The following is a 14,119-nucleotide window of genomic DNA, read 5'->3' on the forward strand; positions in this document are numbered from 1 at the left end:
GAGTGTAGGTAGAAGCTGAATTTGCCCCACGTACTGAGCCTCATAGAGCTCGCTGTATTGGCTTCGCGACGAAGTTGATAATCTCTTCAAGGGTCGGTCTGATTTGGATCTGCCGGTCTATCTCCGCATCACTGGCATTCCAGCTCTCAACAGGCTGCGGACGGTCGTGGTACCAGAAAACCCCTTGGTAGATGCATTTTGTCAAAGCGCCTTCGCTTGTCCAGCCTTCGAATCGATAGTCTTTTTCGTGGGTAGGAGGATCCCAGCGTGATCTAATATCTTGGATGAAGCGGTTCATTTCGCGATGATTGACGACTTCGGCGACTTCACTATAATGTCTTATGACTTCCGGAAGACTTGAGACGCTTCGTGAGGCCATGAATGTGGTATCGTAGCAGCGGCAAGGACAACACGGCGGGTACTTCTGGTGGGGAACATAAGGGTATACTTTACATTGACCAAAGAGTGGAGACTTATATGGGGTTCCGGAAGCCGGCAATCTTCAATCTCCTCGGCCATATGATCGCGACAAGGAGGGCGATCGCCAGCGCCTTGACATTTCGCTGGCCATGTTCATGCATTTGACCTCCGTATACGGCATTGAGCGTTCCAGACACATACCGGGGTCTGGTGTAGAGCGTTCAAGTGGTGCTTCGGAAGCCCTCACAAGCTCGAATCCAGTCTTTAATTCCGCTGTGACAGGTATGTCGATGAGGACGTTCTGGCATGAGCCGTCTCACTCCGCATCCCCATCGCCCTCATTGTCCTCATCGCCCTCATCACCCTCCTCTTCCCTCAGCCTCTCCTCAAACATACCATATGTCCAGCCAAAGTGTCTTGTCAACCTTCTACCAAACTTGCCCAAATTTCCTCTAGTAAGCTGCACAGTCCCGGAGCCATGGGGTGCATGAATCACGATGCTGCGACCTCTGCCGAAGAAGGAAACCTTCGAGCCTCCACCTGGGCTTGCTCGCATGCCAATATCTTCCATTGCGGCCTGGAAATCATTCCAACGGACGGTCCCTTCTCGGACTGTCATGCTCTGGTGTGGCCAAAGACGAGCAAGGGTCTGTAGCGTGGCTTGTGAGACAGACATGGTTTCGGGAGGCAGATATGCTGCAAGTACAGGCTCTGGGTCTTCTTCCGGTGGTCCTTCATAGTCGGGGTCTCGCCTGCGCTTGGGTGGCTTCTCCAGCTTTTCGATTTTGGGGCGCTTTGGTGGAGTCTTATCATTGGTCCCCCATTGACTTTGTGGCTCATGATCCTCGTTCGATGGGCGTTTCAAAGGTCGTCCTGCATTTACGGCCTCCTTTCCCGCATTCAGTTCTGCGAGTTCGGCGTCGATGGAGTTCAGGAACTCAGGATCTCTGTAAAAATCAAGCAGAGTGACCTCCCTGCACTTTTCCACTTCCTCGATCACATGTCCGTGCGCGCCCTCCATCTCGCATATTCGTACACTTCGGACCTCTGACCAGAAAGCGTTCAATGCATCCTTGGCTTGGCGAGCATTGTCCAGCCAAGAGTTTGTATGTTTTCTTTTAGCCGGCACCTTGATAGCATGAAACTGCTTGAGAAGTTGACCAGCCTTGATGAGGCCCTTATGTTGAGCTTGTTGGACTTCTTCATACTTTTCGTGGGACACAACGCCAGGAGCCACGTAGGCTGCCTTCCCAGCTTCTTTCCTCTCGTCGCGCAAGGCGCGATATCTGGCAAGGAAAACTGGCCATACCTTTTTGCGCTCAGGCCCATTTCTCTGGATGAATCTAGGCCGATGTATTTCCAAATGGTGCATGGACCACAATGCGGAGGAGAAGTCAATCATAACATCCCAAGCTCGGGAGTTCTGACAGCCTCTGTGCCTGACTTGACGTCACCTGCTGCAAGCATGTCTTCTAAGTACGCCAGGGCAGTCTCTGCTCCAGGAGTATACGGCGAGGTAGAGTCGTTGTGAATCTCCATCAAAGCCCAGAGCAAACGTTGCGATTCGAAGGCTTGAAGCTGAAGGATCCCGAGCTTCTGCTTATCATCCTGCACCGACATGACCCTGGGGTTGCTGCGGCGAACATCATCGAAGACGGCGTCTGTCAACAGAACCCTACGCATCAGCCTCGGATATTCCTCCTCCAAAAAGACCCGAATAGTGTCATGGGTATGACATATCGCCCCTTCCAGTTCTCCGGCCAGCTTCGTCTGACCTGCCTCGCAGGCAGATGATTGCTGTCGAAGAACCTACATTACTGTAAGCATTTGAGTGGCGAGATTCATCAAATAGGAGCCTGCAGAGCAATGCATGGAGCGCAAACCTACCTGCTGTATGCACGCACCAAGAACCTCAATCGTGTCCCACACCTTGGCTCTTTCTACCAATGGCTGAGTCAGCTCGTGAGCTGCCGCTGCCCATTTGTTGTTATCATCCTGCTGCGAGCAGTACTGCGCTTGAACAATGCTGGCAACGGTATCGTAAGCGGGTACAATATCTGTAAGCAAAAGTTGTCATCAGTGCCGGCTCGCGATATTGCCACGATCGTTCAATACACACCTGTCTCCAGCAGCCAGTACTCATCTTCGATTATCTCGAGACGCTCCTGCATCACATCTCACAGACGTTGAATGTCGAACGTAGGCAGCGGCTTGAAATGCTGGACAGGCACATAGAACAATCCGACATCGTCTTGGCCGTTTCTTGACGCATAGCTAGCAAATGCACCAGCGGCAGCTGTAAGCCATGCTGTGCAGCCTGTGGCCGGACCAGTAGCTCCTTTGAGGATGCCTGCCGTAACCTTTGCGAGGAAATCATAGAGGTGTTGTTGCGCCTCAAAGAGTATCTCAGCTGTCGGAAAGCCGATGGTCTCCCATCTATGGAACGCTTCGTGTTCGAACCCAACACTTTGACCATATGACGCCTGCTGTGTCGAGATCATGACATCTGACATCCGCATAGCGAGCATGCCACTATTGCGTCCGAAAGCTGTTGTCTGGTGATCGTTCCATGCATGCTGGGCTGGTGGATACTGCGTCCGCATTTCGAGCAGCTGCAGCAGCTTCGCAGGATCGCTGGCCATATCTTTCAGATCCAAGAACGGCAGCAAGAACTTGTGACGATGTTTGTCTCGCATGGAGACAGGAGATTGCGGGCCGCGCGTGAAGTAAGCACACAGATGCGCCCACTTGTCGTCCGGAAAGTTGTCGGGTAGTGCTGCTCGTAGCACTGTGGAGCGCCGAGCAGCATTGAATCTGGACCAACGAGCCATGATCTTGTCGCCCTTGGTGGAGACCTCGTTACAGATGTTCCTGTATCTGCCATCAATGCCAGTCCTGGACGCTGCGATGACAGAGCGGCCTTCATCTTTGGACAGCGTCTGTGTGTACGTTAAAAATCTTGCAATTAATGGTGCATTTCCAGTCGCTCGCAAACTCGCGTAGCAAGCTGTATCGCGGAAGTTGTCTCGACAGATACGACATGCTGAGATTTCTTTGCATGCATGAGGGAATTTGTAGCCCACAAGGGCATCTAAATCTGACTCGGTCGTGGCAGTAGCTAGGCTCCGGTCGTCGGTTTCCTTTGCGGTGATGCCAGGAGGTGATGCTGCCATCTTCGACAATATCGAGGTCTCTTGATCTGGCGATATGCCAATGCATTGTACGCAACTCATTGCAATACCCACAAGACTTCGAACGACCCATCCTTTGACTCCTTTGTGCTGAACCCTACCGGATCCGGCCAGAAGCACGACATCATGTCACAATGATGGACTGACATAAAGGCCACAAGGGCTTTGTCTAGGACTGCATTTGACATGGCGTTCCGCGATGGTATTCTTGTGATAATGTGTTGGAGCAGCACATATCAAGTGGCGTCCTTCCGCTTCTCAAGTGCCTTCCGATCGTTGGAACAGCCAAATTGTGGCGTAGCGAGCACTTGCAAAGTAAAAGGGTGAGCGCGCGCGCATCGTTTCGACAGTATCCATCTCCTCTAGGGTACTCGAAGTTCCCAGCGCAGGTCATAGTCGCTGTTGCTCTGGATGTGCGGTGACCACCTCTCCTCTCAGGAGTTCCGACATCCAGCCCGGCCACTGTACAAGGTGATCGTTCAATCTGCATGGAAAGACCTATTCCTACTACGACTTAGCAAGGTCAGTTTAATTGATATCTAGGCCAAGGGCCATGGTCTTCTTCATGCCCGGTCGAACGCGTAGGGTCGAGGCGCAATGTCGAGGCGCAATGTCGAGGCAGTCGAGGTAAGCATCGGCCATGAGAAGTCTGTCAACGCAGACGCCACAGCCACATCGGAGAGAGGTCATATTCAACCGATCGAGCGCGTCTTGACACTTCGGTGTTTTTGATCATTGATGATGTCGCTGTGTTGTTGACGGAAGTCCCTGCGGATTGAGAGTGGTGGGTGTGTTTGATTGGTCGAAATTCGATCACGTGAATATTGTTGCCTGAGGCCTAGTCTGCACAGAGATAGACAATGCGCCTCTCACAAAGGCATATATTGAGCTTTTGTCAAACCATGCTATTCAAACTGAACGCTGGTATCAGCAGGTGTGAGAGGATGCCAGGCCTCTGGAGATCACACCCTAACAATGGAGGCGAGATAAGCGTCATCGGGTACGATCGAAGGAACGATTCTTGCTCGATCGTTTGTGGTAAGGGTATTTCGAGGCCGTATAAGCTGCTTCGATTGTGCGAGTGCTGTGTATGGGCGTGCCATGATGCGAAAAAATCGAGTGGCAGATATGGCGAGGAGAAATAGGTACAAGATCACGTGGATTGTATGCTTTCCAGGAGGGCACGAGGTCCAGAGCTGCAGTATGATTGTGCTGAATCGTTGGTAGATAGCTTTCTTTGATGGCATTGCTTGGTATTGTTGTGGTCGCGAAATTGTTCGTCAAAGGAGAGCGTTTCCTCACAAACACCCGTCAATGGAGCGCAGTGTGGTGCGGAGAATACATTGTAGGCCCGGGCGCATTGTGTGTCGTTCGAGAAATGCCAGGTCACTCGCGCCCTCATTTTCTTATCGCTGTCAGTGGGCGGCCTTATGTTGGGCTTGTGGCTGTGTCATGGAGGACGTCTGAGAACAAATGAAAATGCCGTGCAGGTAATATACACACCACCGATATACGTCGAGGTTCGTCCTGAGCTCTTCAAATCTCTCGGGACCCAGTACGAGCATGTCAGTGATTGGCACAGCTATCTGCTTAGCGCCGCCGAGCCATGCTTTTACCTCAGCATGCCCATGAGATCCCAGAGGCATCCTCCACGTCAAAGTAGAGACCAAGGTTCTCTAGCTCCGTATCAAGCTGCCATTTACTCTTCGTCCTTCTTGTGGTAGTTGACCTTGGGGTTCCAGAAGAGGGTCTATGCGGGAAAGTGTTAGCCATGCCTGTCTTCCACAAATGTTATTGTCTCCCCAATCTTCCACTAATCTTCCACTCACCTTATCGCCGTCACCCCAGAAGTAGTTCTTGGTTCGGATGTTCTGGTATGGGTATTCGGTCTTCTCCTCAAGCGGTGGACCGTGAGCAACGTGCTCCCAGTGCTCGTCCCACAGCCTCCATGCGTTCACGCTGGCGATGATAAGGGAGGGGATGACGACGCTGCAGCGCGTTAGTACATGGGACTGGATGTTGCATCGTGGTGTGGTTGTGATGCGGTGTGCTGTCTGCGTAAGAAGGTGATATGGGGAGGGAACCGTACTAGATGGAGAGCTTGCGCCAGAGATCTGTAAGTAAGTTTTGTTAGCAAGCCGTCAAATTGGATTGTGATTGGAGCATGGTTGTATGGTGCGCGACACGCCTGCTCTTGCTCCTTCTCTTTCCACACGACCCCCTCCACCGCGCTGCCGCGCCCCCGGGCTCCGCTACCCCTCCCTCCCACCACCCCATAGCGCATGGCCTCATACAGTCCTGCGTGATAGACTGTTACGTACCACTCGACTCCGCGGCATGCTCCTTCACTGCCTGTCGCTCGCGGTTGAAGGCATTGTCGGCCGGGCTCTGAACACCGCCAGACTGAAGGCGGCGCTGGGTGAGCTGGCGGATGGCCGGTGTCTGTGAGCGGATCGCGCGTAGTCCGAACATCGTTGCGGTCGTGTCGGTGGTGACTTCGGTATGGGTCGTCGTGCAGTGAGGTGAGGTCAATGCGAGGTTGAAGCTTGAGTGTCGGAAACATCCGGCGCTGGAGCAGCCACGTGACACGCAGAACTACGCCATCCTTACCTCAGCAACAGCGACTTCACTCTGGGAAGGTTCTGGACTTCTTTCATATGCGAAGCTTGCCACTTCATTATTTTCATATCATGATGACTTAGCGATTTCTTCACGGTCCGCGTCTGGGAGCACATCATGGCGCTGGACATGCAGAGCAACTGGACTGTCCGGATGGAAAAGAATCTTGATTATGTCACCAGTGGCGGGCGTAAGAACAACGACGATGTGTCCAACGATCATCAACCCCCGAAAGTGGACGAGAAGCCCAGAGTATGGACGAGCCCAGCTGTATATCTTCCGGACGAAGTGATCATACAAATCCTGGAGTATGTCTCCCACTTCAAGGAATCACAATACACACTGGCATCATGTTGCCGCTTATCGGGACAATGGTATTCAGCGGCTGTGCCCATGCTCTATGCAAGTCCGCATCTCTACGGGAAGAACTTCGATCCGTTCGTGCAGACCGTCGTGCCGTCCAAGAACCTCCACGTCCGGAAGAGTATCCTTGCCAAGCTGGTGAAAGTCCTCGATATGCGGGGCCTCGTGCACCAAGGGAGCAAGTCTACGACCGCACGACTATTAGGGAGGACGAAGGAGAATCTGGAAGCATTCGTTGCGCCGGTAGCGACATTCGGCGATAACTGTCTGGCACCACTATCGAAATGTCCGAACCTACGGCTACTGGACCTAGCTATGGTGTCGGAATCACCCTCACTATCACGACTCCTCCAAACAGTCTCTCACATCCAAAGCCTCACAACATTCCGCCTCCCCCGCTCCGCCGGTTTTCACGGCCAAGTCACACCCGGCTCAGTGACCTGGCCACCACGCCTAGAAAATCTCAGCCTAAGCGGCGGCATCGATGCACACTTTATGCACGGCATCGTCGCATTACCTCCAACCCTACGAAGCCTGACTATCGAACACTGTCCAGCGGCAAAGGGATTTGCATTGATGCACCTCCTCCGCACAGCAGTCCAACCACTCCCCGAACTGGAAATCCTGCGCCTCGCCAACCTCCCACGACTCGGCACCACAGCTCTCGATAGCGTTCTGGTGGTACTTCCCGGCCTAACGAAACTCAGCGTCAGCGTCGACTACATCTCCCCAATCCTCTTCGATCTGGATGTAGGCAGCCACAAAGAAGCTGTCGAGTACATTCCCTGCCTCCCCCATTCCGCAAGCCTCCCAACCCGGCACAGATGGACTCCCGGGCGCGTGTGCGATCTTCGAACGCTGGAGCTGACGAATAGTGGCAATCCCGGTATCGAGGACAAGATCTCACCAATTGATGTGATGATTGCATTGGATGAGGGAACTTTACCACATTTGCGGCAGGTGAGGGTTGCGAAGAGTTTGCTGTGGCATACGTCCTCTACGGCCGACGATTTGGATGCTTTATCGGATGCGTTGAAGGAGTCGGCGGTCCAGCAGGGTGACGCGGAGAGTGCGATGGGGGTGTGGACTTTCGATGGATGAGGTGATGATATTGACGATGTAGTATGATGGAATGAACAATTAACGACAAAAGCTCTCCACGCCAAGAAGGATCTCTCGCCCACCGTGTGCATCTCAAAATGAATCCGATGGCCACTTGAAAGGCCTTGAGGAGTTGTGTGGCGGCGGGCGCTTGTTCCGCGAACGTTGCGGCTGCATTGTTGAATGCCATATCGTTCGGATGTTTGGAAAGGTGAGATGTAACTTTAGGATCAAGCGGATGCCTATCAAACTGAGACTTGGCGTTACTACCTAGCACAAGGCGACGTTGCATGCGAATCCCGCTACCTTGTCGGGGGAAACTTCAGCCGCGGAATGACAGACTACGCGCCGCTTTATCTGAAAGCGTCGGCCCTGAAGATGTGTGTTCGTAGCGAGCTTGCCAGTCACACCGGAGATAGGAGCAGGTTCATTGCTGATCATGCAGATTACTTAGCGGCTGCAAGCAGACGACTCACAGCCTACAGATTAGAAAGAACTAAAATTTCACTGTCCCTCTTCAGAATGCCACCGGTCGTCTGCGACACCAATCACTAGGGTAGGCAGATACCGATACGACACCTCAAGCCAGCGCACTATGGAAGCATTAGCAAACGCCGTTCCAGCACAATCTGTTGCGGGTGATACATACGCATTCATCGCCACCTAAGCACAGGCCGATCAAAGTGGAGCAGACAGGTGCGGGCGCTTGGCACACAGCGTTCACGCATGCGTTGCTCGAGCATTGTGAGTTTCCAGTGCATGGTGAGCCATTAGGTGCGGGTGCTGGTGTCCGTGGTTGACACACTAGGTCCAAGCAAACCTGGCCATCCGAGCAGTCTGCATCTACGGTGCAGAACGAGGGCGGGACTTGACATGTGCCGCTCTGGCAGGTGGTGCCGTCGCAGCAATCTGGGTCAGAAGAGCATTGCTCATTGGCGAGATTGCAGACTGGCGCAGGCGTCGAGCAAGTCTGGTCGGATCTGCATGTTTGTCCAGCGTCACACTAGAAATGATGTTGTTAGCATGGCCGTGAATGAGTCAGTGTGATCGCGAATACTCACGCATTTAGTACCGCAGACCGGTCCCTTGTCAGTGCAATCGAGAACAGGAGTCCCAATCGTGCACGTGTTGCTGTTGCATTTTATTCCATCACACTTGATAGGTTAGTGAGCGGTACCGTCCAAGTTCCTCGCCAATTTTGTGACTTACGCAATTCTTGTCTTCACGGCAGTACTGGCCAGCAACGACACAACCACAAGTACCCAATCGAGTGCTGCTACCTGGGAGCGCACAGACGTCGGTACACTGGGAACAGAATGTAAGTCGGCTGCGTTGGTGAGGATTGAGATAGACTTACGCAAGATCCATCACCGGACATGCACAGTGCGCCAAATGACTTGCAGACAGGTGCAGGCGTAGAGCAAGTGTTATCCGATCCGCAGGTCTGGCCTAGACCACAGCACGTAGTACCACAGACAGGTCCCTGACCGGTGCAGTCAGGTGCAGGCGTAGAGCAAGTGTTATCCGATCCGCAGGTCTGGCCTAGACTACAGCACGTAGTACCACAGACAGGTCTTTGGCCAGTGCAATCCGGTGGAGGTGTAGAGCAAGTATTATCCGACCCGCATGTCTGACCAGGATAACAGCAAACAGCGCCACAAACTGGTCCTTTCCCGCTGCAATCAGGGGTGGGAATCGTGATCTTCGGCTTGCAAATCCCACGAGCGGCCAGAGCAGCTCTCTTCTTGTGCTTTATGTTGCGAAGCGTGATGTCAGCACAGTTGTCGCTGCAACAGTCTTCGTTCTTGGTGCACATGCTTAGATTTCCCCCGCAGGCCGGTGGGGGCGTAGAGCAAGTGAAATCCGATCCGCAGGTTTGGCCTAGTTCGCAGCACCCCCTGGCGCACACCGGTCCTTGACCGGTGCAATCAGGGACGGGCCCACAAGACCCAATTGGACCGATGATCCCTCCAAAACTGAACCTGGGGGGGATGCAGTTGTTGCTGCAACAGTCTGCGTTCTTGAGACAGTCGGCAGTTTCTTGGCTACAGCTCGATTGGCACTCTCCATTCGAGCAGGTTTCTCCTTTGGCGCAGCAGTTGGTACCGCAGACTGGTCCTTGACCGGTGCAGTCGGGGGTGGGAGTCGTGGTGGTCGACCTACATATCCCAGATGCGGCACCTCTCTTCTTGATCCTGAGAAAGGCACAGTCGTTGCTGCAACAGTCTTCAGGTCTGACACAGGTGCTTCCAGTCTGCCCACAGCTCGATTGGCACTCTCCATTTGAGCAGGTCTCTCCAACTGCGCAGCATTTCGCGCCACAGACAGGTCCCCGAAAGGTGCAGTCAGGTACTGGGTCTGCTGAACTGCATGTCGAAGTGGCGACATCGCAGCTTTCGTCTGCTTTGCAGCAAGCTGTTCCACACTCGCTCTCGGTCGCCTGGCACTGGGGTGCGACGGGCTTTGGCCTGCAGAGTCTTGGTACCGGAATGCCGTCCCTCTTCTTCGGGAGTCCAGCGTCGCAATAGGTGCTGCAGCAATCATCGGGGCTCGTGCATGGGGTATCGTTAGCACCGCAAGTGCTTGGGGCTGTGCATACGCCATTCGAGCATGTTTCTCCAGATTTGCAGCAAGTGGTTCCACACTGCATCTCTGTCGCCTGGCACTGGGGTGCAACGGGTTTTGGCTTGCAAAGTTGTAGCACCGTGACGCCGTCTCTCCTCTTCTGGGGTCCACCATCGCAGTAGGCGCTGCAGCAGTCATCATTGCTCGTGCACGGGATATTATTAGCATTGCAAGTGCTTGGCGTCTTACACACACCATCGGTGCATGTCTCCTCAGATTTGCAGCACGACAAACCACACTGAGTCTCGGTTGTTTCGCACGTGGGGATAACAGGTACCGCTTTGCATCCCGTCGGCGTACAAACTTCGCCTGCTTTGCAGCAAGATGTTCCGCACTGGGTCTCGGTCGTCTGGCACTGAGGTGTAGCGGGTTTTGCCTGGCAGTACGCCGATGGCGTGAAGCCACCCCTCTTGATTTGGGTCCCGATGGTGCAAAATCCGCTGCAGCACTCCTCGTTGCTTCCACAGGGTTCGGGAATGGCCTTGCAAGTGCTTGGGGCCGTGCATACGCCATCGGAACATGACTCTACAGTGTTGCAGCAAGATGATCCGCAGATAGGGCCCTTTCCAGTGCAGTCTGGTGTTGTAACCTTTGGCTTGCACTGAAGATCCGTGCTGCACGTTTCAGTGTTGCTGTTGCAGCAGTTCAGGCCGCAGTTGACTTGTCCATCGAGGCAGACCGGCGTCGTGACCTTCGGCTTGCAAGTAGAAGTATCTTTATCGCAAGTCTCGGTCGCTGCACAGCATTTCGCACCACATGGAGTCTGTGTAGCTGAGCAGGAAGGCGTTGTCGATTTAGGCTTGCAGACACCTCCGACACAGGACTGACCGCTTGGACACGCTTTGCCGCACACACCGCAGTTCTGGTTGTCCTTCTGCTTGTTGGTACATACGAGGGCGTTCTTCTTAGCAGGATTTGGGCAGGCATCGGGCTTGTCGCTGGGGCACTGGGGCGTTTGGGGGGCCTTGGGTGTACACTTTCCGTTTTGACATTTCTCGGCGGACTTGCACTTGACACCACATTTTCCACAGTTCGAGCAGTCGTTCTTGACGTCTGTGCAAGTAAGCACACCATGCTTCTTGGGATCAGGGCATTGCTTCGGCTTTCCAGATGGACACAACGGCTTGCAGGATCCAGATTTACATTCCTCGCCGGCTTTGCACTGTGGTTCATGTCAGCCCCCAAAGCAATTGTGTCTCGATGAATGGATGAACGTACCTTGTTTCCGCATTTTCCACAGTGAATGTTATCAGTCTTGAAGTCGGCACAGTAGTTTCCACACGGTGCCTTCGAGCACTTGTTCTTGTAGCCACACTGCGTTGGCATGCACTTGCTTTTGACACAGCCACAGAAACTCTTGACCTTGTCGTAGGAGTAATTTTTAATCGCTTTTGGGCACTTGCTTTTGTCGTATCTGTTGCTTGGAGGTAAATACTGACAGTACCGTTGGATGGACGGATCGTTCCCGATCATCTTCATGAGGGAAGTGTTCTCGGCTGTACACAAGTCAGTCCAATGTTTTGCAGGGCGTGTGATGAATGTATACCTGAAGAGCATTTGGAGTAACCTGATGCGAATGCATTACTACTACACAGCAGCAGGCCAAAGGCCAGGCTGATCAATGCTCGCACCATGGTCAACCTCTCTCCAGTTCCTGGAGTTTAACGAAAGACTGCTTCGAAGACGAAGGGTCGAGGCAGGAAGGTGAAAGGAATAGACATGTATATGACTGTCCTTCCCTGCACCGTTTGAGAGATGCCCAGGTGTGACTGATTCTAGGCGCATGGCTACGGTAATCTCGAGGGACGCTACCAGAAACGGTGCTGTTAGTTCTAACAAGAGGCTTGTGCTATAGGGCAGCTATGCTTGCCGACCCATGAGGGCACTGGAAATGGCATAAGTAACTCGGCAATATGCTCGATGTTGCTCCTTCTCGTGCTGAGTGTCGATACATGATCGGTGTACGGTGCATCGTGACTAGTGCCATTCGAGTGGCGTTACTGTGGCTTGCTGTGCAGAATGAGATCAGCTGTGCGACGCTGGAAGCAGTCTTGCGCCTATGTATGCAGCTCGACTCGAGAGGCATCTGGACTCTGCTGCGAACATCATTAGTCGATTCCGGTGGATAGACTTCGCGACTTGAACAGCCGCGATACCCAGTAGTCACGATGCTTTCCGAAGTAGCGAAAGCAATGCCGAGCAGTTCTGGCATTGTTCCTGGGGACGTCGCGTATACCTGGCCGCCACATTACCACAAACGCTCTCAGAGTGATCTAGCTCAGTACGAAGGGGAAGGAACAGGGGTCCTTTCCGGACGCCGGAGGAAATGCTGTGGCGGCACAGCAAATTCGAGTCCATGTGGCCGACATAACGATTGCTCTGATTCGACCATAGTGGACCAGACCACGCGAGAATACAAGAGAAGCCCCTTTAGGAAGGATGAGGCTGGCTGAGAAGGCCGTTCGCGGCGATGGAGCCCAAACCTTATATCGGGCTAGACGGAGTCCAGGCCGCGCTACGTTTTGTGGCGGCCATGTGGCAGCGACAACACCCCTTCGCTTGCGGCTTGGCAAGTCCTCAGCACTCGGAGGGCCCGTGGTGGAAATGGCCATGCAAGTCAAGCTCTCGTATATATCATGGCTGATGTTCTCGCGTGTTCCGCAGAAGGGAAACCGGTCATGCTGTGTCGTGGTGGATGAATCGATGGATGGTGTCTGAGTCCGGAAGTAACGAAGAAGTATTTATGAGCACGTCCGTCGATTGAAAGACGCCAGATTGAATCATGCGATGCTGAAGAATTTGCTTGATACCTGCGGTTGGCCAATAGAATTGTGGCCATTCGGTACGTCTCGGATACCGAAGCCTGTCGCTATGTCTGCGACAACCCTTGACATCTCACTGTGGCGATCCGAGTAGACCTCCTCGCTGGTACTGCTGATATCGTCGGTGTGCTCGCTGTGACCTTTGCCGTTCACGTCATTACCACTTTCAATCCATCGCATTCCCGCCCCCGTCGATGTGGTCGTGATACGAGCAGCTATGTTTACATTTCCAGTGAGCCCACCTCTTGCATCCAACCGTGTCCTCATCACACAAATAAGCTCTTCTCGATAAACCTATTCTTCACACTTTGATTCGCCCTCCTCGTGATCGTGGTAGCTGCAGCGTCCGGCTGGCCACAGAGCGGACTTGTCGGTCAGCGCGTCGTAGTACTTTTTCGCCATGATCCCGACTACGTATGTTGGTAGGCCCGCGATTTGCTGCTCGATTGGTTCGATGGATTTGTCCTTGCCGGCAGAGAATGCCACATGGTCCGCGATAAGCCGTTGCACGCCACTTCCTGACGGAGTGTATTCGAAGATTTCCACGACGGTTGAAGCTCTGATGCCACGAGCTGGTTGTGCCTTCATCTGCGCATAAATGATGTCGATGCATGCGTTGCGAAGTTCCCGGTTGCCGAGGTAGTCAGCGAGTGTCCAGAGAGCGGTCATGTCGCGCCACCCGTAACAGCAGCGTTTGCGTGTATTGGCGAACATGTTCGTGAGATCGAACTCCTTGGTATATGTCCAGTGAAGGTAGGTTTGGAAGGTGTCAGGTTTCCCGTCCGCCAACTCTATCACTCCTGTCTGGCCCTCCACCCATTGCTTCGTGCAAGCGGCCTTGAAGTACTCTGACGTGGCGCAGATCGTGTCTTTGTGAGCAAGGAAGACTTTCTTCTCCGGGCCGCAATGGATGGTGACCATCTCGCCGTGATCGCGCCTGTTACAGATGAATCAATCTCCAGGCCGATACAAAGGTAT

The 14,119-nt window shown here is 53.5% G+C and overlaps 7 protein-coding genes across 7 annotated transcripts; 1 reads left to right on the forward strand and 6 right to left on the reverse strand.

Moving 5' to 3' along the window:
• Positions 1 to 40: 40 nt before the first annotated feature.
• Positions 41 to 379, reverse strand: CLAFUR5_14356 (uncharacterized protein; the record flags this gene model as incomplete). The annotated part of the gene is made up of 1 exon (XM_047913504.1): positions 41 to 379. One exon carries the CDS (start codon positions 377 to 379, stop codon positions 41 to 43), a length of 339 nt encoding a protein of 112 aa, XP_047769364.1.
• A 357-nt stretch (positions 380 to 736) lies between these two features.
• CLAFUR5_14357 (uncharacterized protein) lies at positions 737 to 1,749 on the reverse strand (the record flags this gene model as incomplete). The annotated part of the gene is made up of 2 exons (XM_047913505.1): positions 737 to 1,706; positions 1,730 to 1,749. The coding sequence occupies 2 exons, from the start codon at positions 1,747 to 1,749 to the stop codon at positions 737 to 739; spliced, it is 990 nt and encodes a 329-aa protein (XP_047769407.1).
• A 69-nt stretch (positions 1,750 to 1,818) lies between these two features.
• On the reverse strand, positions 1,819 to 3,593 carry CLAFUR5_14358 (uncharacterized protein; the record flags this gene model as incomplete). The annotated part of the gene is made up of 3 exons (XM_047913506.1): positions 1,819 to 2,229; positions 2,308 to 2,477; positions 2,606 to 3,593. 3 exons carry the CDS (start codon positions 3,591 to 3,593, stop codon positions 1,819 to 1,821), a joined length of 1,569 nt encoding a protein of 522 aa, XP_047769405.1.
• A 1,717-nt stretch (positions 3,594 to 5,310) lies between these two features.
• Positions 5,311 to 6,083, reverse strand: CLAFUR5_14359 (Cytochrome c oxidase subunit 13, mitochondrial; the record flags this gene model as incomplete). The annotated part of the gene is made up of 4 exons (XM_047913507.1): positions 5,311 to 5,361; positions 5,441 to 5,600; positions 5,701 to 5,725; positions 5,933 to 6,083. The coding sequence occupies 4 exons, from the start codon at positions 6,081 to 6,083 to the stop codon at positions 5,311 to 5,313; spliced, it is 387 nt and encodes a 128-aa protein (XP_047769404.1).
• Positions 6,084 to 6,347: 264 nt separating this feature from the next.
• Positions 6,348 to 7,694, forward strand: CLAFUR5_14360 (F-box protein; the record flags this gene model as incomplete). Its single annotated transcript, XM_047913508.1, has 1 exon — positions 6,348 to 7,694. The coding sequence occupies one exon, from the start codon at positions 6,348 to 6,350 to the stop codon at positions 7,692 to 7,694; it is 1,347 nt and encodes a 448-aa protein (XP_047769631.1).
• Positions 7,695 to 9,575: 1,881 nt separating this feature from the next.
• CLAFUR5_14361 (uncharacterized protein) lies at positions 9,576 to 11,953 on the reverse strand (the record flags this gene model as incomplete). The annotated part of the gene is made up of 4 exons (XM_047913509.1): positions 9,576 to 10,225; positions 11,175 to 11,481; positions 11,538 to 11,815; positions 11,866 to 11,953. 4 exons carry the CDS (start codon positions 11,951 to 11,953, stop codon positions 9,576 to 9,578), a joined length of 1,323 nt encoding a protein of 440 aa, XP_047769646.1.
• A 1,482-nt stretch (positions 11,954 to 13,435) lies between these two features.
• Positions 13,436 to 14,062, reverse strand: CLAFUR5_14362 (uncharacterized protein; the record flags this gene model as incomplete). Its single annotated transcript, XM_047913510.1, has 1 exon — positions 13,436 to 14,062. One exon carries the CDS (start codon positions 14,060 to 14,062, stop codon positions 13,436 to 13,438), a length of 627 nt encoding a protein of 208 aa, XP_047769644.1.
• Positions 14,063 to 14,119: the final 57 nt, after the last annotated feature.

Source organism: Fulvia fulva, chromosome 13 (assembly GCF_020509005.1).
Source record: "Fulvia fulva chromosome 13, complete sequence".
Lineage (NCBI taxonomy): Eukaryota > Fungi > Ascomycota > Dothideomycetes > Mycosphaerellales > Mycosphaerellaceae > Fulvia > Fulvia fulva.